Source organism: Camelina sativa, chromosome 11 (genome assembly GCF_030686135.1).
Source record: "Camelina sativa cultivar CO46 ecotype springtype chromosome 11, ASM3068613v1".
NCBI lineage: Eukaryota > Viridiplantae > Streptophyta > Magnoliopsida > Brassicales > Brassicaceae > Camelina > Camelina sativa.
Window position 1 is genome coordinate 38,094,063 of NC_141890.1, and position 13,387 is coordinate 38,107,449.

Sequence of the window (13,387 nt, forward strand, 5' to 3'; positions counted from 1 at the left end):
CGAATTCAGGATGATTCAGAAACCAATCGAATTCAGGATGATGTTTTTTTGTGTTAATGTATTGGATTGGATTGTTATAGAATTTATATAAGACTGTGTCTTTCACTATGTAAATTAGGTGACTTGGTGAAATTAGAAAAGGAAAAATTCTTGCTTTAGTCAGCCCACAATGGTATGTACCTATACAAGCCAAGTTCTCTACGGTAGTAAGTATTTAGTCTCTCTTCCAACTACTCGAACTCTCTAATCTGTTCTGGTTTATAATGTTTTGTGGTTTGTTATGTAAGTTGCTAGCTGGGGAGGTGAACTTTTGGACCGTGGCATTCTATCACTCTCTCTTGCTCTTGCTCCGGTTCAGTTTGCTCTTGAACGTGGGATTCCAGCTTCCTGTTCTCTCTGTTTCGTTCTAAGCTTTTTTGTTACTCTTTTGGTTCAAATATGGGAAGGGCAAAGAAAGCTCAAAAGTTTGCTGTCACGAAGAAGCTGATTACCGGGTTTTGGTGGATACTAAGGTGCTGTTCGTTTGCTAATCCAGATGCAATATCTGGATGCAAATACATAATCTTGTTCGTTTAATGATTATTAAGAGCATAATATGGATGATGTATCTGATTGCATTTTCAAAACTCATTCAAAAGTAATTATGTTTTACTTAAAATACTTTCATTTCATAAATAATATTTTTGAATTTTTTTTTCAAAATTAAGAACCCCAATAAAAGCTTCACCATTGGAGCAGCAAATTTTTAATTACCCAATTACAAGTTCTTATTTTCTTAAAGTACAAAATTTATTCTTAAAAAAATTTAAAATCTCACAATAGCAACCTTACCGTTGGAGAAGCTCTAAGGCATGACGGAGATTTGGTTTTGTTTCAAATTATTTCATATTTTCGGGTCATATGCATAGGATTAATTATATCGTTTGTCTTGAAATATAAGGCATGATGGAGATTTGGTTTTGTTTCAAATTATTTCATATTTTTATTTATAATTTACTGTTCTTAAAGCATATGGTAAAGAAGTTCAACATGTAATCTGATTTCTAATATATTTATAAAAATCATTTTTTCTAAATGTGTCGCTTTTGTGTATTCGTTTATGATTTCATGCATATCATGCACTCGTTTAGAAAAGTACACATACGAAACTCATTTTTAAATTGTTAATAGTATTTATTATCATTATACTAAGAGAGAAGAGCGAAAAGCTCAACTAGTAAAAACTTTTGGTAAAAGCTTAGAGATTGATGTACGGACATAGGTGTAGAACCTCTTAATTATAATATATTATTGGTCTTTAGTGTTTTTAAACAAATCCCTAAGATTACAATAGTAATAAGAGAAACCTAGCAAAACCTTAACATCCAAAACCACTCCAAATAAGAGGGAAATGTTGGGAAGAAACACTAATTCTTAATCAATACAATAAAACTTAATGTTTCTCTCTAAAACATGATCCATCAGCTTCAATATTAGAGTTGGTGTTGATATCTCAGTTAAAATTTGTAACCAATAAAAACATTTAAATTAATACAGCTAAACTTATTTTCTGCTTACGTGTCAATATTTAGGATTCTAAAAAAATATTAAAACCCTATGGAAGAAGCGACGAACGATGATTGATTGATGAACTTGTGAATTTTTTAAAGTCTAATTTACTTTCTAGCCCAATTTTTTTTTAACTTTCCATTCAAGTTTTGTTTGTTATTACTCAAATCTTGTCGTCATCCTCTTTGGGTTCTGTTGTTTGTGTGCTTCGTATCAAATTGGGTTTTGTTTCCAAGATAATTGTTCTGTATTGATTCCTTGTTGCTGTAGATTAGAACTGAGGAAATTATGTTTTTTCTTGTATCTGATTATAGTAGATTTCTTCCAAATAGTTTTATATATTTACTCTTTCTCTCTTTCTCACCTTTGAAATCATCGCCGTTGGAATAATAATAAAAATAGTTGCATAACCCAATTCCTCGTTTTTAATGGCGGTATTACGTTTTTTTGATGGAATTAGTTTCGTTTGTGTTGATTATTGTGGAACATAAGGTTTGAAATTGTTCGATTTACACAGTCTTGTTGATGAATTTGGCATTGGAGAACAAAGTAGTTACTTGCTTTTGATGTTCATGCTTCATTATAGAGATGATTAGATTGTTATAGATTAGCCTTTTTACAAAGAATCTTGAGTTGTGTACTCGTGTGATGACAAACTCGTTTTTTTGTTAACTGAAGTTTCTGATCAATCTTTGTTTCAGTACTCTGCGGGGAAAGAATATATGGATACCGAATGGACTAATGAGAAGCATAGTTTATATATTAAATCTATGGAAACTTCATTCGTAGATCAGTTATATAGTTCCCTTGGTGCTCTCGGGGAGAAGGACAATGTATCCGAATCCACGAGGTTCGGTAGCAGCGGTAGGAAACCGTCTCAAGAACAGGTATAAGACATTGTTTTTTTTTTAATTATAGCTGAAGTTGTAATATCACTTTTCATTGAAATTTTTATTTTGTCTATATGTTTTGGCAATTAGTTCAAGGTTCTTCATGATGGTTTATGGCAGAAGATTAATGTGAAACAACCTGAACATCGGAGTAACTTAAGACACGGTGGTGGTTCTCATGAGTTTCTTAGGAGTCCATGGATCAAGCATTATAAACCTTTAGTAAAGGCACAAATTCAGGTAAAGGGTGAAGGTACTTCCGAGCTCGAAAGTCAAGTGGTCAGCTCAAATGGGAAGACAGTAATGGTCATATGCAGCTCTGGTTCAGCCTCAAGTCTCAAGCATATATGCTCTCATTTGCGTGACCACGACCAAATCAGCGTTGGAGAAGGTATTAATTTATTACGATGAGTCTTATTCCTCTGTTTATATATGTTGTTACTATTTTATTTTATTTTTTTTGTAAAATAGCAAGGGAGATGGATGAGTACGATAGTGGAGGTTCTGAGAAGTTTGAAGAGTGATGCTTCTAATTCTTCGGCAGGAGCGTAAATGTTAAGTGCTATCATAAGTGGACTTTGCTTCATTATCTCTAAATGTTGTTGTTTTCTTGAAGTTTATGTGTTGTCTTAAACTTACCGTCTAATCAACTGATCTAATTGACTCGATGAAATTATCTTTTAGTACCAAAACTAAAAAGAATTCATTCTAACAAATATTTACAATGTAAATGAGTTATTAAAACTCTAGACAACCATTTTGGTCCAAGGAGATTTTTTTAATAAACTATCTACAATATTTTTTTTTCAAAACTACCCTAATGTTTTTTTCCTTCTAAATGTTTTTATTTATTGAAATGGTAATCTAAATCATGAGAATACAATTTATAATATATATTTTTAATTAAATATGTAATTTTATTTTGAAGTGAAGACGGACAGAACTTGTCTTTTTACAACAATAGAAAGTGTTTTCACAAAAAAAAAAAAAAGAATAGTTTAGAAGAAAAAAAGCATAGGGTAGTTTTCAAAATATATAGCATACTAGATTTGGATCCGTGCTAGAGCATGGGTTGAATTTCTTTTTATTTATATTGTAATTTTTATATAAAATATAATTTATGTGATTGTTTTTAAAAGTTGTTGTGAATAAAACATTATGCAATGAAATCATATACTAAATATGAGGACTTTAATTTTTTTGAGATTTTTTATGATTGTTCCGCAGATTAACCTAATTTTTTTGCAATTTATCAAATCAATCATAATAAACATTATTTCTGTTATTTTGATATATAGTTGCTATTATAATCGAAAATCACTCTTAATTCGCGGAAGAGTGATTAATTTTTGATATTTTGTTGCCAATATATGGTTAATTAAATATTCTGTTGAAATTTTATTTTATTTTTTTTGAATATCCTTTTTAAGAGGATCTGAAATCGAGATTTAACTAATGATTACAACCCATATAACCTAAAACGTATCAAATAATCAAATAATTAATCTTATAACTCATATTATATAGTCTACAAAAAAGGTTGTATACTTCCGTTTTGTTATAGGGGATATAAGGTAATCAATGCATAAGTATGATATATAGATTTTTGTTTTTCGGTAGAAAAATAAGAAATATAAACTAAACGGAATGTAATTAATTTGGTATGTATAAAATAAGATATAAATAACTTCATAATTAGCATGTCTTAGTTCTATTTTCATAGTAGAGAGATCATAGTAACCAAAATTTTATGTAGTTGATGTTTGCATAATGAAAAATTTGATTTAGTAACAATTATTGAACGGCTGTGAAAGTGATAAACTATTTATATGAGTAGTCATAGTATATAATGTTTTAAAAGATATGTAGCTTTGGTTGGTTGTGCCGATAAAAGCACCATATAATCAATCATAAAGTTCTATGTAATACATAGATCAATTACAAGTTTATAAATTGTATTTGTATGAAATAACAAAAATAAATAATACCCGCCGCCTAGTGCCAGTTTAACCTAGTAGCAGTAAAAACACTTAGGAATGTGTTCTTGAGAGCCAAAACAGGCTGCTACAAAGGCAGTAGCGCAATGACGTTTGAGATACATATGCACCATCCTTTTTAGCTAAAGACGGAACCATCCCGCAGGTTTTGTAGAAGGACCAGCCCATACAACCTTTCCCATGCAAAGGAGAAATCAAAAGAAAACAATATATTATTATATGAAATATGTTACTAGGTGAACCTTGCACAGTTGCACCTGTCTCTTTTTGTATCCAAATATAACAAATTTGATATCATCTCGCTTTTTACAATGACGTTTTCATGTGTCCTAAAAAATTCAAAATTTGAGTCTTTGAACTCTCAATGCTTATTTTTGACAATTATCTTTAGCCGGAATTTCTATGGGATTCAAGAAATTGATGATTCTTTTGAAATTCCGCATTGGATTTGGATTCCTCCGATTAACAAACAAAAAAAAACACTTTTATTCGAAACAGAATTGTTTTCTAATTAAAGATAAAAATGTTAATGTTAGTCCCATCCCAATTAATTAAAAAAAAAAAAAAAAGGGGTTGGTTTGGTTTTGAGCTTCCACCTACCTACCCCACCTACTACTAATTGCACGTCACGTCATGTACCAAACTCTCTCACTCACAATTTTGCTCCCTCCTCCTCCAACTCCAACACGAACACGAAAATCAATGGCTTTGCAAATGCAGCAGTCCTCCTTCAGAATCTACGCACCATCCACCACCGATGCACGCAGCGGACTCTCCCCGTTCAGAACCGTGGCTGTTCGCCGGTTAACGGCAAACCGTGGAGTCGTCAGATGCAGCGGCGGAGACGCCGCGAAGAAAAAAGCAGTTCCTAATTCGAACTACGTAGTTCCTATGGACAAATTCTCTTCCTCTTCTTCAATTACTCGGCCTTTGATTGAGATACTTCGTGACCTTAACAAGAAGATTCCTGATAACATTGTTAAGAGCCATGATCCTCCCTCTACTACTGCTGCTGCTTCTGGCTTTATCCCTTGGTACTACTACTACTACTACTACTACTACTTACTCTTCTTTCTTTTTTTTGGGATCTTTTCGAGTCTTGTTGCTAATTTCTTGTTCTGGCTTTATCTTTTTTTTTAGGTACCATGCAAATCGGATGCTTAGCTTCTATGCTCCTGGTTGGTGTGGTGAAGTTAGAGATGTTATTTTCTCTGAGAATGGTAATGTCACTGTTGTTTATCGTCTCACCATTCGTGGCTCTGATGGTGAGGTAAGCTCTTTCCAAAATTCTCAATTTCTAATACCTCCTTTCTTTTGAGGGGTTAGTCTGATTTTGACTAAAATTTTGTTTGTCTAGTTTTTTTTTGCAAAAATCAAACCTTTGCATCCCATTCATTGTTTCTCTCTTATCAACGACGATTAGGTAAAAGATTCTAGTTCATGTATTTGTCTTGTCTTGTGCACATTTCTAGAGGTCAATAATATCCATCCAAATGTTAGGTTTCAATAGTATATTTACAATTGTGGAAGCTATCTAAGCTCCCACTCTCCTCTGAATATGTTAGAAATTATGAAGAACCAAGTGTTTGTGCTACACTGATTAGTGTTCTTTCTTGTCACATCTCTCATCTTACCGATATTGTAGCAATAAATCCAATTAACAATCTTTAGTGTTTTGTGTTGCCGCACTGTCAAGAGGATTCTGAATTTTTCCTTTCTTGTGCACAGTCAGAGTCAGATAAACAACTGTATTTTATATTCACATTAATATAAGCATCTGCTTTGGTAGAATGAAGTCATCTACGGGCAATAAAGTCCGTGTTTTATGACTTTGATGATATGATAGAAGGTTGTTTTTGTGGAGAAAGAGAGTTGAATGGGTTGTTGAAGTTGGAAATTAATATTAGCAAACCAACATATGTAAAATTGATTACAAGACTAAGTTTTGAAGTTTTATGTAATGCAGGCACATCGAGAATCAACTGGGACAGTAATAACGACTGATGATCACACTGAGGATCCAGTTGCTGCAGCTGAGGAAATAGCATTCTGCAGAGCATGTGCTCGATTTGGTCTTGGCTTGTATCTGTATCATGAATAGTAGGCCAGTCATTTCAAGTCTGCGCACCAGTGTTCAGTGACTTGTCCGTCAACTAGGCAGGACCCCTTCATTGTGTGATCTTTCTTTTTATTTTTGACATCCTTGTGTGAGATGATCTAGAGTACCAAAAAATTATGCAATCGACACGAGTTTTTATGTATAACCGAGACACTTGCTGTTATATATACTTACATTACATTAAATAAAATGCATTGCCCTGTCTTATTCAATTACTTTTATGTTTTGTGTACATGAGTAAACATTATGGTTTCAGAAGTTTGGAACCCATACTTGAAGCCATCCAAGACGTGATTGCATCGACGAGCACTGCAAGATCTTTGGACATATCAGCACGAAGGATTTTCGAGTCCATTCCAAGCGAACCTCCAACCTCTTTAGCCATAGATTCCCACGGAGTCCCAACAGCAATATTTGCCAAAAACTCACTTCCGCGATTCACCGCTTCTGCCATTCGTGGTGGAACATCCGGAAGAGCCTGTCCAGACAGCAAAATGAGTCACTTTCAACATTATAACGTCACCGAGAGGAAAAAAGTTTTCTAAATATATTACAACTACGGGTGTTCAGTCCGTTTCAGTTCAAGTTTAAATCTACTATAGAAGGTTTGTTGAGTTTAAATACACATTAACCAAATCAAAGACTCATTTTCAGCTCTCAAATCGGATCAGTGAGGTTTGGTTTTTCCAGATTGAACACATTTAATCTTAACGCAGTTTTGGACTCTTATCTACATGGCAATGGCTCCAATAACTGTTGCAAAATAGTAGGCCTTAAACTGAACTGAGTACCTGTTGCAGAGGGAGACCATGATCCCCTGGCAGTGTACGGATAGACATATCTAGCTTTGAGCTTATGGATGATTCCACGCCAAGTACCTGAGCTAGGATTGATGTTTCATCTATTGAATCGTCCTCGAACTTTATCAACAGATTTCTAGAGATTCCATAGTAGGATCTTATCTGAACATTATTAGCAATAATCTCGATTAGTATGATGGGATATGATAGATGGTAAGGCTCCGTGATGAAACATAACCAATTAACATAATGGGTTTCACCTACAAGGCGCCTTGTTTCTTCTGGTTTTGGAATAAAATCTTCTCTTCCCTTTACCAAGTCCATGTACAAGGGAGGGAGCTGTTCCACTAATGGAAGAATTTGCTTCATGATGGGAGGGCTAAGCGTTTCTAATTGTTTTCGGGTCATCTCTGCCTGCAAGTATTTTTGTTGTCACTTATTTGAAGGACGAAAGAGATTATAAGATATGAAGCATTACAACTTGATGTGTTAAATATCAAAAGTAGCATTTACTGAGTAAGTGCACTCATGACGGAATTTCTAGAGTTAGCAAACAAATTGATCAATCAATATCACTAAAAGCAAGAAGTTAGACTATCACTTGGGAAACTAGCGAGGAGCAGCACATCTTAATAAAAGCCGAGAAAAGGAATCAGAACCTTACCCCAAGGCGAATTGTTGGGGATGTTGCTATCTGTGATAACAATGGTCCAAGGCTCTGAGCCATCGGGACAAGAACTGGGGAGAACAAAGGAATAGCTAAGCTCGCTTCCTGCAAAATTAGGGGTTCCAAAAAATATATCACTTTTTAGTTCTCACAGGTTTCGTGATTCCACTTACAAGGGTTTAAATGTAAGTGGAATACATTTTAAGAGTACATTGTATTATCTGAATGAGGGAGAGCCAAAGGGATGAAATAATATTGGGAATGTTTTATATATATTTCAATGTAAAGAGGTGATATGACAGGGTTTAGTATGATCTGGTGTTTTCCAGAATAATTGCTTTATAAATGTTTGACTCTGATTGCCCTTTGGAAGATAGATAAACCCATTTACCTTGTTATTGAATGCCATAAATACATTGCCATTTCGCTTAACGGCATACCTTGATCCTGAATGACTAGTGAAAACCAACTCAATAAAAAAAACTAATGAGCTGAATCAGATTTAGACATTCACAACCATTTAAACCTAGTTACCAATCAGAAGGTGAATGACGGATCCCAGTGAATGACCGATCCCAAAGGATGGAAGATCCTGCACCTGTTGAGAGAAAATGAACCTACTATTCAAACTGACACCAATTTTTTGTTTTCCTGGAGCATAAACAAGCTAGTACAAAAAGATTTATTGTTTCTCTAGGATCCTCAAAAGATACTCACTGTTTCTTGTAGAGAGCGACAGCATCTATCAAACTTGAATTGTACTTCGTCTGCAATATTGAAGTGGTCGAAACCACTTGCATAGGGTGTCGCGATAACCAAAACATCCCTGCGCGAGAAAATGGGTTAAATACAGCACACCATTATCATAAACTCATGAAACAACCTAGAGTTAGATAAGCCAGATTCCTTAGTATATTTTTTTGTTTGATCTTATGAAACTTCCTTGAGATACATAGTTAATATAAGTTATCAAAGAATGCTTCAAAAATTACACAAAAAAAAAGAAAAAAAAAAAAAAAGGTAAAATACCACACCAAGAAATCACATAAAAGTATGCTCAAACAGACTTACTTCTCTGCTAATCTCTCAAGAAACAATCGATAGGTAAGCTGGGGTGCTGCACCAACAAATATTCCGCCAATGAAATGAACAACCATCTTCGGTTTCGAGTTTCTTGGTTTAAGCACCCATGCTCCCTAAACCAAGTGAACAAAAAAAAAAAAACACTTATTCTGAACCACTCAATTTGACTTTAGATTGTAGGAATCACCCTTTACAACATCGTTCCCAGAATCTAGACATCAACATCAAATTCTAATTTCAAACGTTCATCAACACTTGCAGTAAAGTTCTGAAACTTATTCATCAACATCGATGTCAAATTAACAATTGTAGGTAAAATCCTAAAATTTTCATATCCAACGATACACAAAGGAATTGAGATACCACCAAAAAAAAAAAAAAAAACACACACACACACACACACCTCAACTTCTGACCAATCAGAAGATCCACCGGAACTACTTTGAGATTGTTTAACAGTCTCAGTTAATAACCTGAAAAATCGTATTGATTAGCCAAAAGTGAGCTTAAAGGTGAAAGAAAAAGCTAGTTACGCAAAACGATGGCGTACCTACCTCTCGATCTCGCCGTAGACCTGAATTCCGGAAGTTTGAGGCCGATCTCTGTTTCTCTCGTCGTAGCTACAGAAAACTCTTCGTGAGATACGCTTATTACCGAAGTTGAACATCGAGGGTAGAGACTGGCGGCGACTGTTAGATAAGCTGCTACAAAATCGCCGGCGGGGAGAAAAAGACGGTGACGCCCAGAGGGAACACGTAGCCATAGCTTGGAGCCGGAGAGGATTTTGGCTTTACTATCTGAGGTGGTTCGTCGCTGAGAGTTTTCTATTTATTTATTCCGTTCTGATTTTTGAAATCGCAGTCGTGTACGCTTTGGCCTTCTATGACTGTAACAGCATCTTGTTTCGCAGCTAACGCAAACATTGTGATCAACTAAAAGCTCAATCTAATTAAAGATATTAAGGAAATAAATCCTATAAAAAAACTCCATTTAAAAAATAATAATAAGAAAAGAAAATATTAATTATATTTAATTTGTATTCAAATAAAAACTAAGGTCACATCATTTTAAATAAATTATTAATTGAGATGATCATTTTTTTTATGAGATCTGTGTATGAAATTAAGTAATTAACAACATTAAGTTTTTTTTAGATATTAAATTTTATGTTTTAATTAGTCTATGTATTTTTATTTAAGCGGAAAACTTTGGGTATTAAAGGTCGGAAAAAGGGCATTTCATATCTTACAACTTCCCAAAGCGCGAATTCTTCCGTGTACAATCATGTAGTGCTAATTTAGACATGCATCCTAGTAAAATTCACAATTCATATCTGTATTTATAAAATTGAGCCAATTTCACAGTCCACGTTAACAGATTTAAGTCAGCCGTGAGAGATGCTGACTCAGACTCCACATGAATAACGACGTGCCATCGAGTTCCTGAAACAATGTCGTTTTACTATTTAGGCCCTGATTGGCAACCCACTTTTAAGACTTTAAAAATGTTTAAAGCTTTAAAAGTCATTTTTTTGCCAATTATACATTTTTGGCTTTTAATTTTTTTAAAGCATTGAAAGTAATTATTTTTTCCTTCCTTGTTTTCTTTTTTTTAAGCGTCAAAACTCATGATTTAAAATGGCATAAATTTAATGTGGATGGTCAGCTTGTGCGGTACAAGGCACATCTCGTTGCAAATGGCAAATCTCAACAGCTTGGAGTCTATTAAGATGAGACGTTTAGCCCGGTTGTCACGCCTGCAACTATTCGGTCTGTTTTCCATGTCACTGTTGCAAAAGACTGGCCCCTTCATCAACTTGACGTCAAAAATGCTTTCCTCAATGGCGACCTTGACGAAACGGTCTACATCACCAACCTCAAGGTTTCATTGACAAAACCAAGCCCGACCATGTGTGTCTCCTCAACCGTTCTCTCTATGGGTTAAAACAAGCCCCCCCCCCCGGCTTGGTACAATCGTTTTGCGGGATTTGCCAAAAAGATTAGTTTCAATTAGTACAATATGTCATTGTTTATCTAGTGCCATAACAACCAGTATGCTTGCATCCTGCTCTATGTTGATGATATTGTCCTTACCGCTTCTACTTCGCATTTGTTTCGCTCCATCATCGCATCTCTTCACAAGGAGTTTGATATGACTGATCTTGGGAGACTTCATTATTTCCTTGGCATCTCGGTCACTCGAACTGCGACCGGATTGCTTCTCCAACAGCAAAACTATGCCGCTGACATTCTTCACCGTGCCAACATGACATATTGCAATCGATGCTCCACTCCCGTGGACACCAAGTCTAAGCTCACTCCGATGGTGCCCCTGTCTCCGACCCTACGTTGTATCGCAGTCTCGTAGGTGCTCTCCAATATCTTACGTTTACTCGCCCTGACATTGCTTTTGTTGTCCAACAGATATGTCTCTTTATGCACGACCCTAGGGAGCCTCATTTTCAAGCTCTCAAACGTATTCTCCGTTACATCAAGGGTACCATCTCTCATGGCTTCCAAATTATCAAATCCTCCATCTCTCAACTAACTGCCTATACCGATGCTGATTGGGCTGGTTGTCCATCGACACGTCGTTCTACATCCGGTTACGGCATTTTTCTTGGTGATAGTCTTGTCTCCTGGTCATCCAAACGCCAAGTCACTGTTTCTCGTTCGAGTGTCGAGGCCGAGTATCGCGGTGTTGCGAATGTTGTGTCTGAAGCAACCTGGCTTCGTAACCTCCTCTTTGAGATGAAATGTCCCTTGCCTAAAGCTATGATCGTGTACTGTGACAACATTAGTGTCGTCTACTTATCGTCTAATCCAGCCAAGCATCAACGTATAAAGCACATCAAGATTGATCTTCACTTTGTTCGAGAACGTGTTGCGCTTCGTCAAATACGCGTTCTTCATGTTCCAACAAGTTTTCAATATGCAGACATCTTCACAAAAGGGCTCCAAACATCACTCTTCAACAACTTCCGCTCCAATCTCAACATCTACAAACCTCCCGATTCAACTGTGGGGGCGTGTTAGAGAATATATGCAAATATATTCTTCCCATTATTGTAATTGTGAATATTCTCATATATGATCTTATGTGATATGCTATGTACTCTATATATACTCTTGTCAATAAGATAACTAGCGCATCGAGCTCTATTCAAGCTTACACTAAATTGTTATTTTTATTATATATCATGAAAATATGTTTATGTCGATTTGGTATAATTAATTATTACCTTGTTAATTCGGTGGATATAAGATTTTTTAATCTTATTTTGTATATTTTTTACCTTATTAAATATGTTAATATTGTGAAAAGTGTAAGAGATTTTTTTTTACGTTATCAAATATGTTAATATTGTGAAAAACTTAAGAGGTTTGTTTAGATGATTAGGTATAAAAAATGATTTGGTTAATATATAATTTGTTAAAATGTGCACCCGTTTCTAAGGAAATATATATATATATATATTATAAATAATAACTTTAAGTTGTAGTATTTATTAAAAGAGAAATACCCTAAAATAGTACTAAAACAAGTTTTATGGACAACTATAGCACACATCCCAAAAATTTCCAAAAATAGCACTATTTAACATATTAAAATATTTAAAATTAATTTTTAAATTTTTTTTTTTAGGTTTGGGTTGTCAATTTCACATTTAGGATATAATTTTGAGGGGTATGGTTTAGTATTTTGAATTTAGGATTTAATTTTGAATGATTAATTTGTGCTATTTTTGGAGTTTTAGAGATGTTGTACTAAGTTGGAAAAAAAAATTATTTTGATGCTATTTTTGAGAATCTCACTTATTAAAATGGTAAGGGTTTATTATATAAATTTTACAAAATATAATGATATATTAGCGGAAAGACGTCCTATTTCTCCCTTGGAACTATCGTATCGTACCAGATCCACCCGAACTTTTACCTCATTCTATATCTTCCACCAACTTAAGTGTTCAACCTGTGTCTCCCCAAATTTATAGTTCTATTGCTATTTCTCCAATTTTTTTGGTTTAAGCGGTTTATTAACCAAACCCTAACAAAACTGACGTAAATCTGATATGAAACCAATTTTTTAAAACCAGACAAACATTAAAACTTGACCCTACCCGTAAACAATCTCATCCAAGATCTTCTTCACCCGGTTCTTCAAGCTAAAAAAAATATCCAGCACCAAAAAATTCTTATATGACTCATCGACGGACTCAAATCAAAGCCTCATAACCCCAAACAAACATCACGCAAAATCATATGCATAAAAATATAACTAAG

The 13,387-nt window shown here is 34.6% G+C and overlaps 3 protein-coding genes across 10 annotated transcripts; 2 read left to right on the plus strand and 1 right to left on the minus strand.

Moving 5' to 3' along the window:
* The first annotated feature begins 1,630 nt into the window (after positions 1 to 1,630).
* LOC104725269 (cold-regulated protein 27-like) lies at positions 1,631 to 3,114 on the plus strand. Of its 3 annotated transcripts, none has more exons than XM_087476293.1 (3): positions 1,631 to 2,435; positions 2,529 to 2,829; positions 2,910 to 3,114. In XM_087476293.1, the coding sequence occupies exons 1-3, from the start codon at positions 2,271 to 2,273 to the stop codon at positions 2,960 to 2,962; spliced, it is 519 nt and encodes a 172-aa protein (XP_087332419.1). In that variant the 5' UTR covers positions 1,631 to 2,270; the 3' UTR covers positions 2,963 to 3,114. The 3 variants fall into 3 exon arrangements, with proteins under 3 accessions (XP_087332419.1, XP_087332421.1, XP_087332420.1); XM_087476295.1 differs by having other exon boundaries at positions 1,636 to 2,435; positions 2,562 to 2,829; XM_087476294.1 differs by having other exon boundaries at positions 1,643 to 2,435; positions 2,559 to 2,829.
* A 1,834-nt stretch (positions 3,115 to 4,948) lies between these two features.
* LOC104725272 (DNA repair RAD52-like protein 2, chloroplastic) lies at positions 4,949 to 6,766 on the plus strand. The gene is made up of 3 exons (XM_010443903.3): positions 4,949 to 5,469; positions 5,576 to 5,705; positions 6,402 to 6,766. The coding sequence occupies exons 1-3, from the start codon at positions 5,069 to 5,071 to the stop codon at positions 6,534 to 6,536; spliced, it is 666 nt and encodes a 221-aa protein (XP_010442205.1). The 5' UTR covers positions 4,949 to 5,068; the 3' UTR covers positions 6,537 to 6,766.
* On the minus strand, positions 6,687 to 10,055 carry LOC104725271 (uncharacterized). 6 transcript variants are annotated; one of them, XR_015572736.1, is made up of 10 exons: positions 9,659 to 10,055; positions 9,508 to 9,577; positions 9,093 to 9,217; positions 8,739 to 8,847; positions 8,556 to 8,619; positions 8,413 to 8,468; positions 8,019 to 8,126; positions 7,615 to 7,768; positions 7,346 to 7,516; positions 6,687 to 7,032 (listed from the first exon to the last, which is right to left on the minus strand). XR_015572736.1 is itself a non-coding variant. In XM_087475787.1 (10 exons), exons 1-10 carry the CDS (start codon positions 9,865 to 9,867, stop codon positions 6,799 to 6,801), a joined length of 1,296 nt encoding a protein of 431 aa, XP_087331913.1. In that variant the 5' UTR covers positions 9,868 to 10,055; the 3' UTR covers positions 6,687 to 6,798. The 6 variants fall into 6 exon arrangements, 4 of the variants coding, with proteins under 4 accessions (XP_087331913.1, XP_087331915.1, XP_087331914.1 ...); XR_015572738.1 differs by having other exon boundaries at positions 8,413 to 8,476; XM_087475787.1 differs by having other exon boundaries at positions 7,619 to 7,768.
* Between the last annotated feature and the right edge of the window lie 3,332 nt (positions 10,056 to 13,387).

Bases quoted from the DNA above. Each gene is read 5' to 3' on its own strand.
- LOC104725269 (XM_087476293.1), top strand. From the start codon at position 2,271: ATGGATACCGAATGGACTAATGAGAAGCATAGTTTATATATTAAATCT. The intron at 2,436-2,528 runs GTATAAGACATT...TTTGGCAATTAG, and splicing joins GGAAACCGTCTCAAGAACAG to TTCAAGGTTCTTCATGATGG. The intron at 2,830-2,909 runs GTATTAATTTAT...TTTGTAAAATAG, and splicing joins CCAAATCAGCGTTGGAGAAG to CAAGGGAGATGGATGAGTAC.
- LOC104725272 (XM_010443903.3), top strand. From the start codon at position 5,069: ATGTACCAAACTCTCTCACTCACAATTTTGCTCCCTCCTCCTCCAACT. The intron at 5,470-5,575 runs GTACTACTACTA...CTTTTTTTTTAG, and splicing joins GCTTCTGGCTTTATCCCTTG to GTACCATGCAAATCGGATGC. The intron at 5,706-6,401 runs GTAAGCTCTTTC...TATGTAATGCAG, and splicing joins TTCGTGGCTCTGATGGTGAG to GCACATCGAGAATCAACTGG.
- LOC104725271 (XM_087475787.1), bottom strand. From the start codon at position 9,867: ATGGCTACGTGTTCCCTCTGGGCGTCACCGTCTTTTTCTCCCCGCCGG. The intron at 8,127-8,412 runs GTAAATGGGTTT...CTAATTTTGCAG, and splicing joins TTATGGCATTCAATAACAAG to GAAGCGAGCTTAGCTATTCC. The intron at 7,033-7,345 runs GTACTCAGTTCA...CTGTCTGGACAG, and splicing joins ATGGTCTCCCTCTGCAACAG to GCTCTTCCGGATGTTCCACC.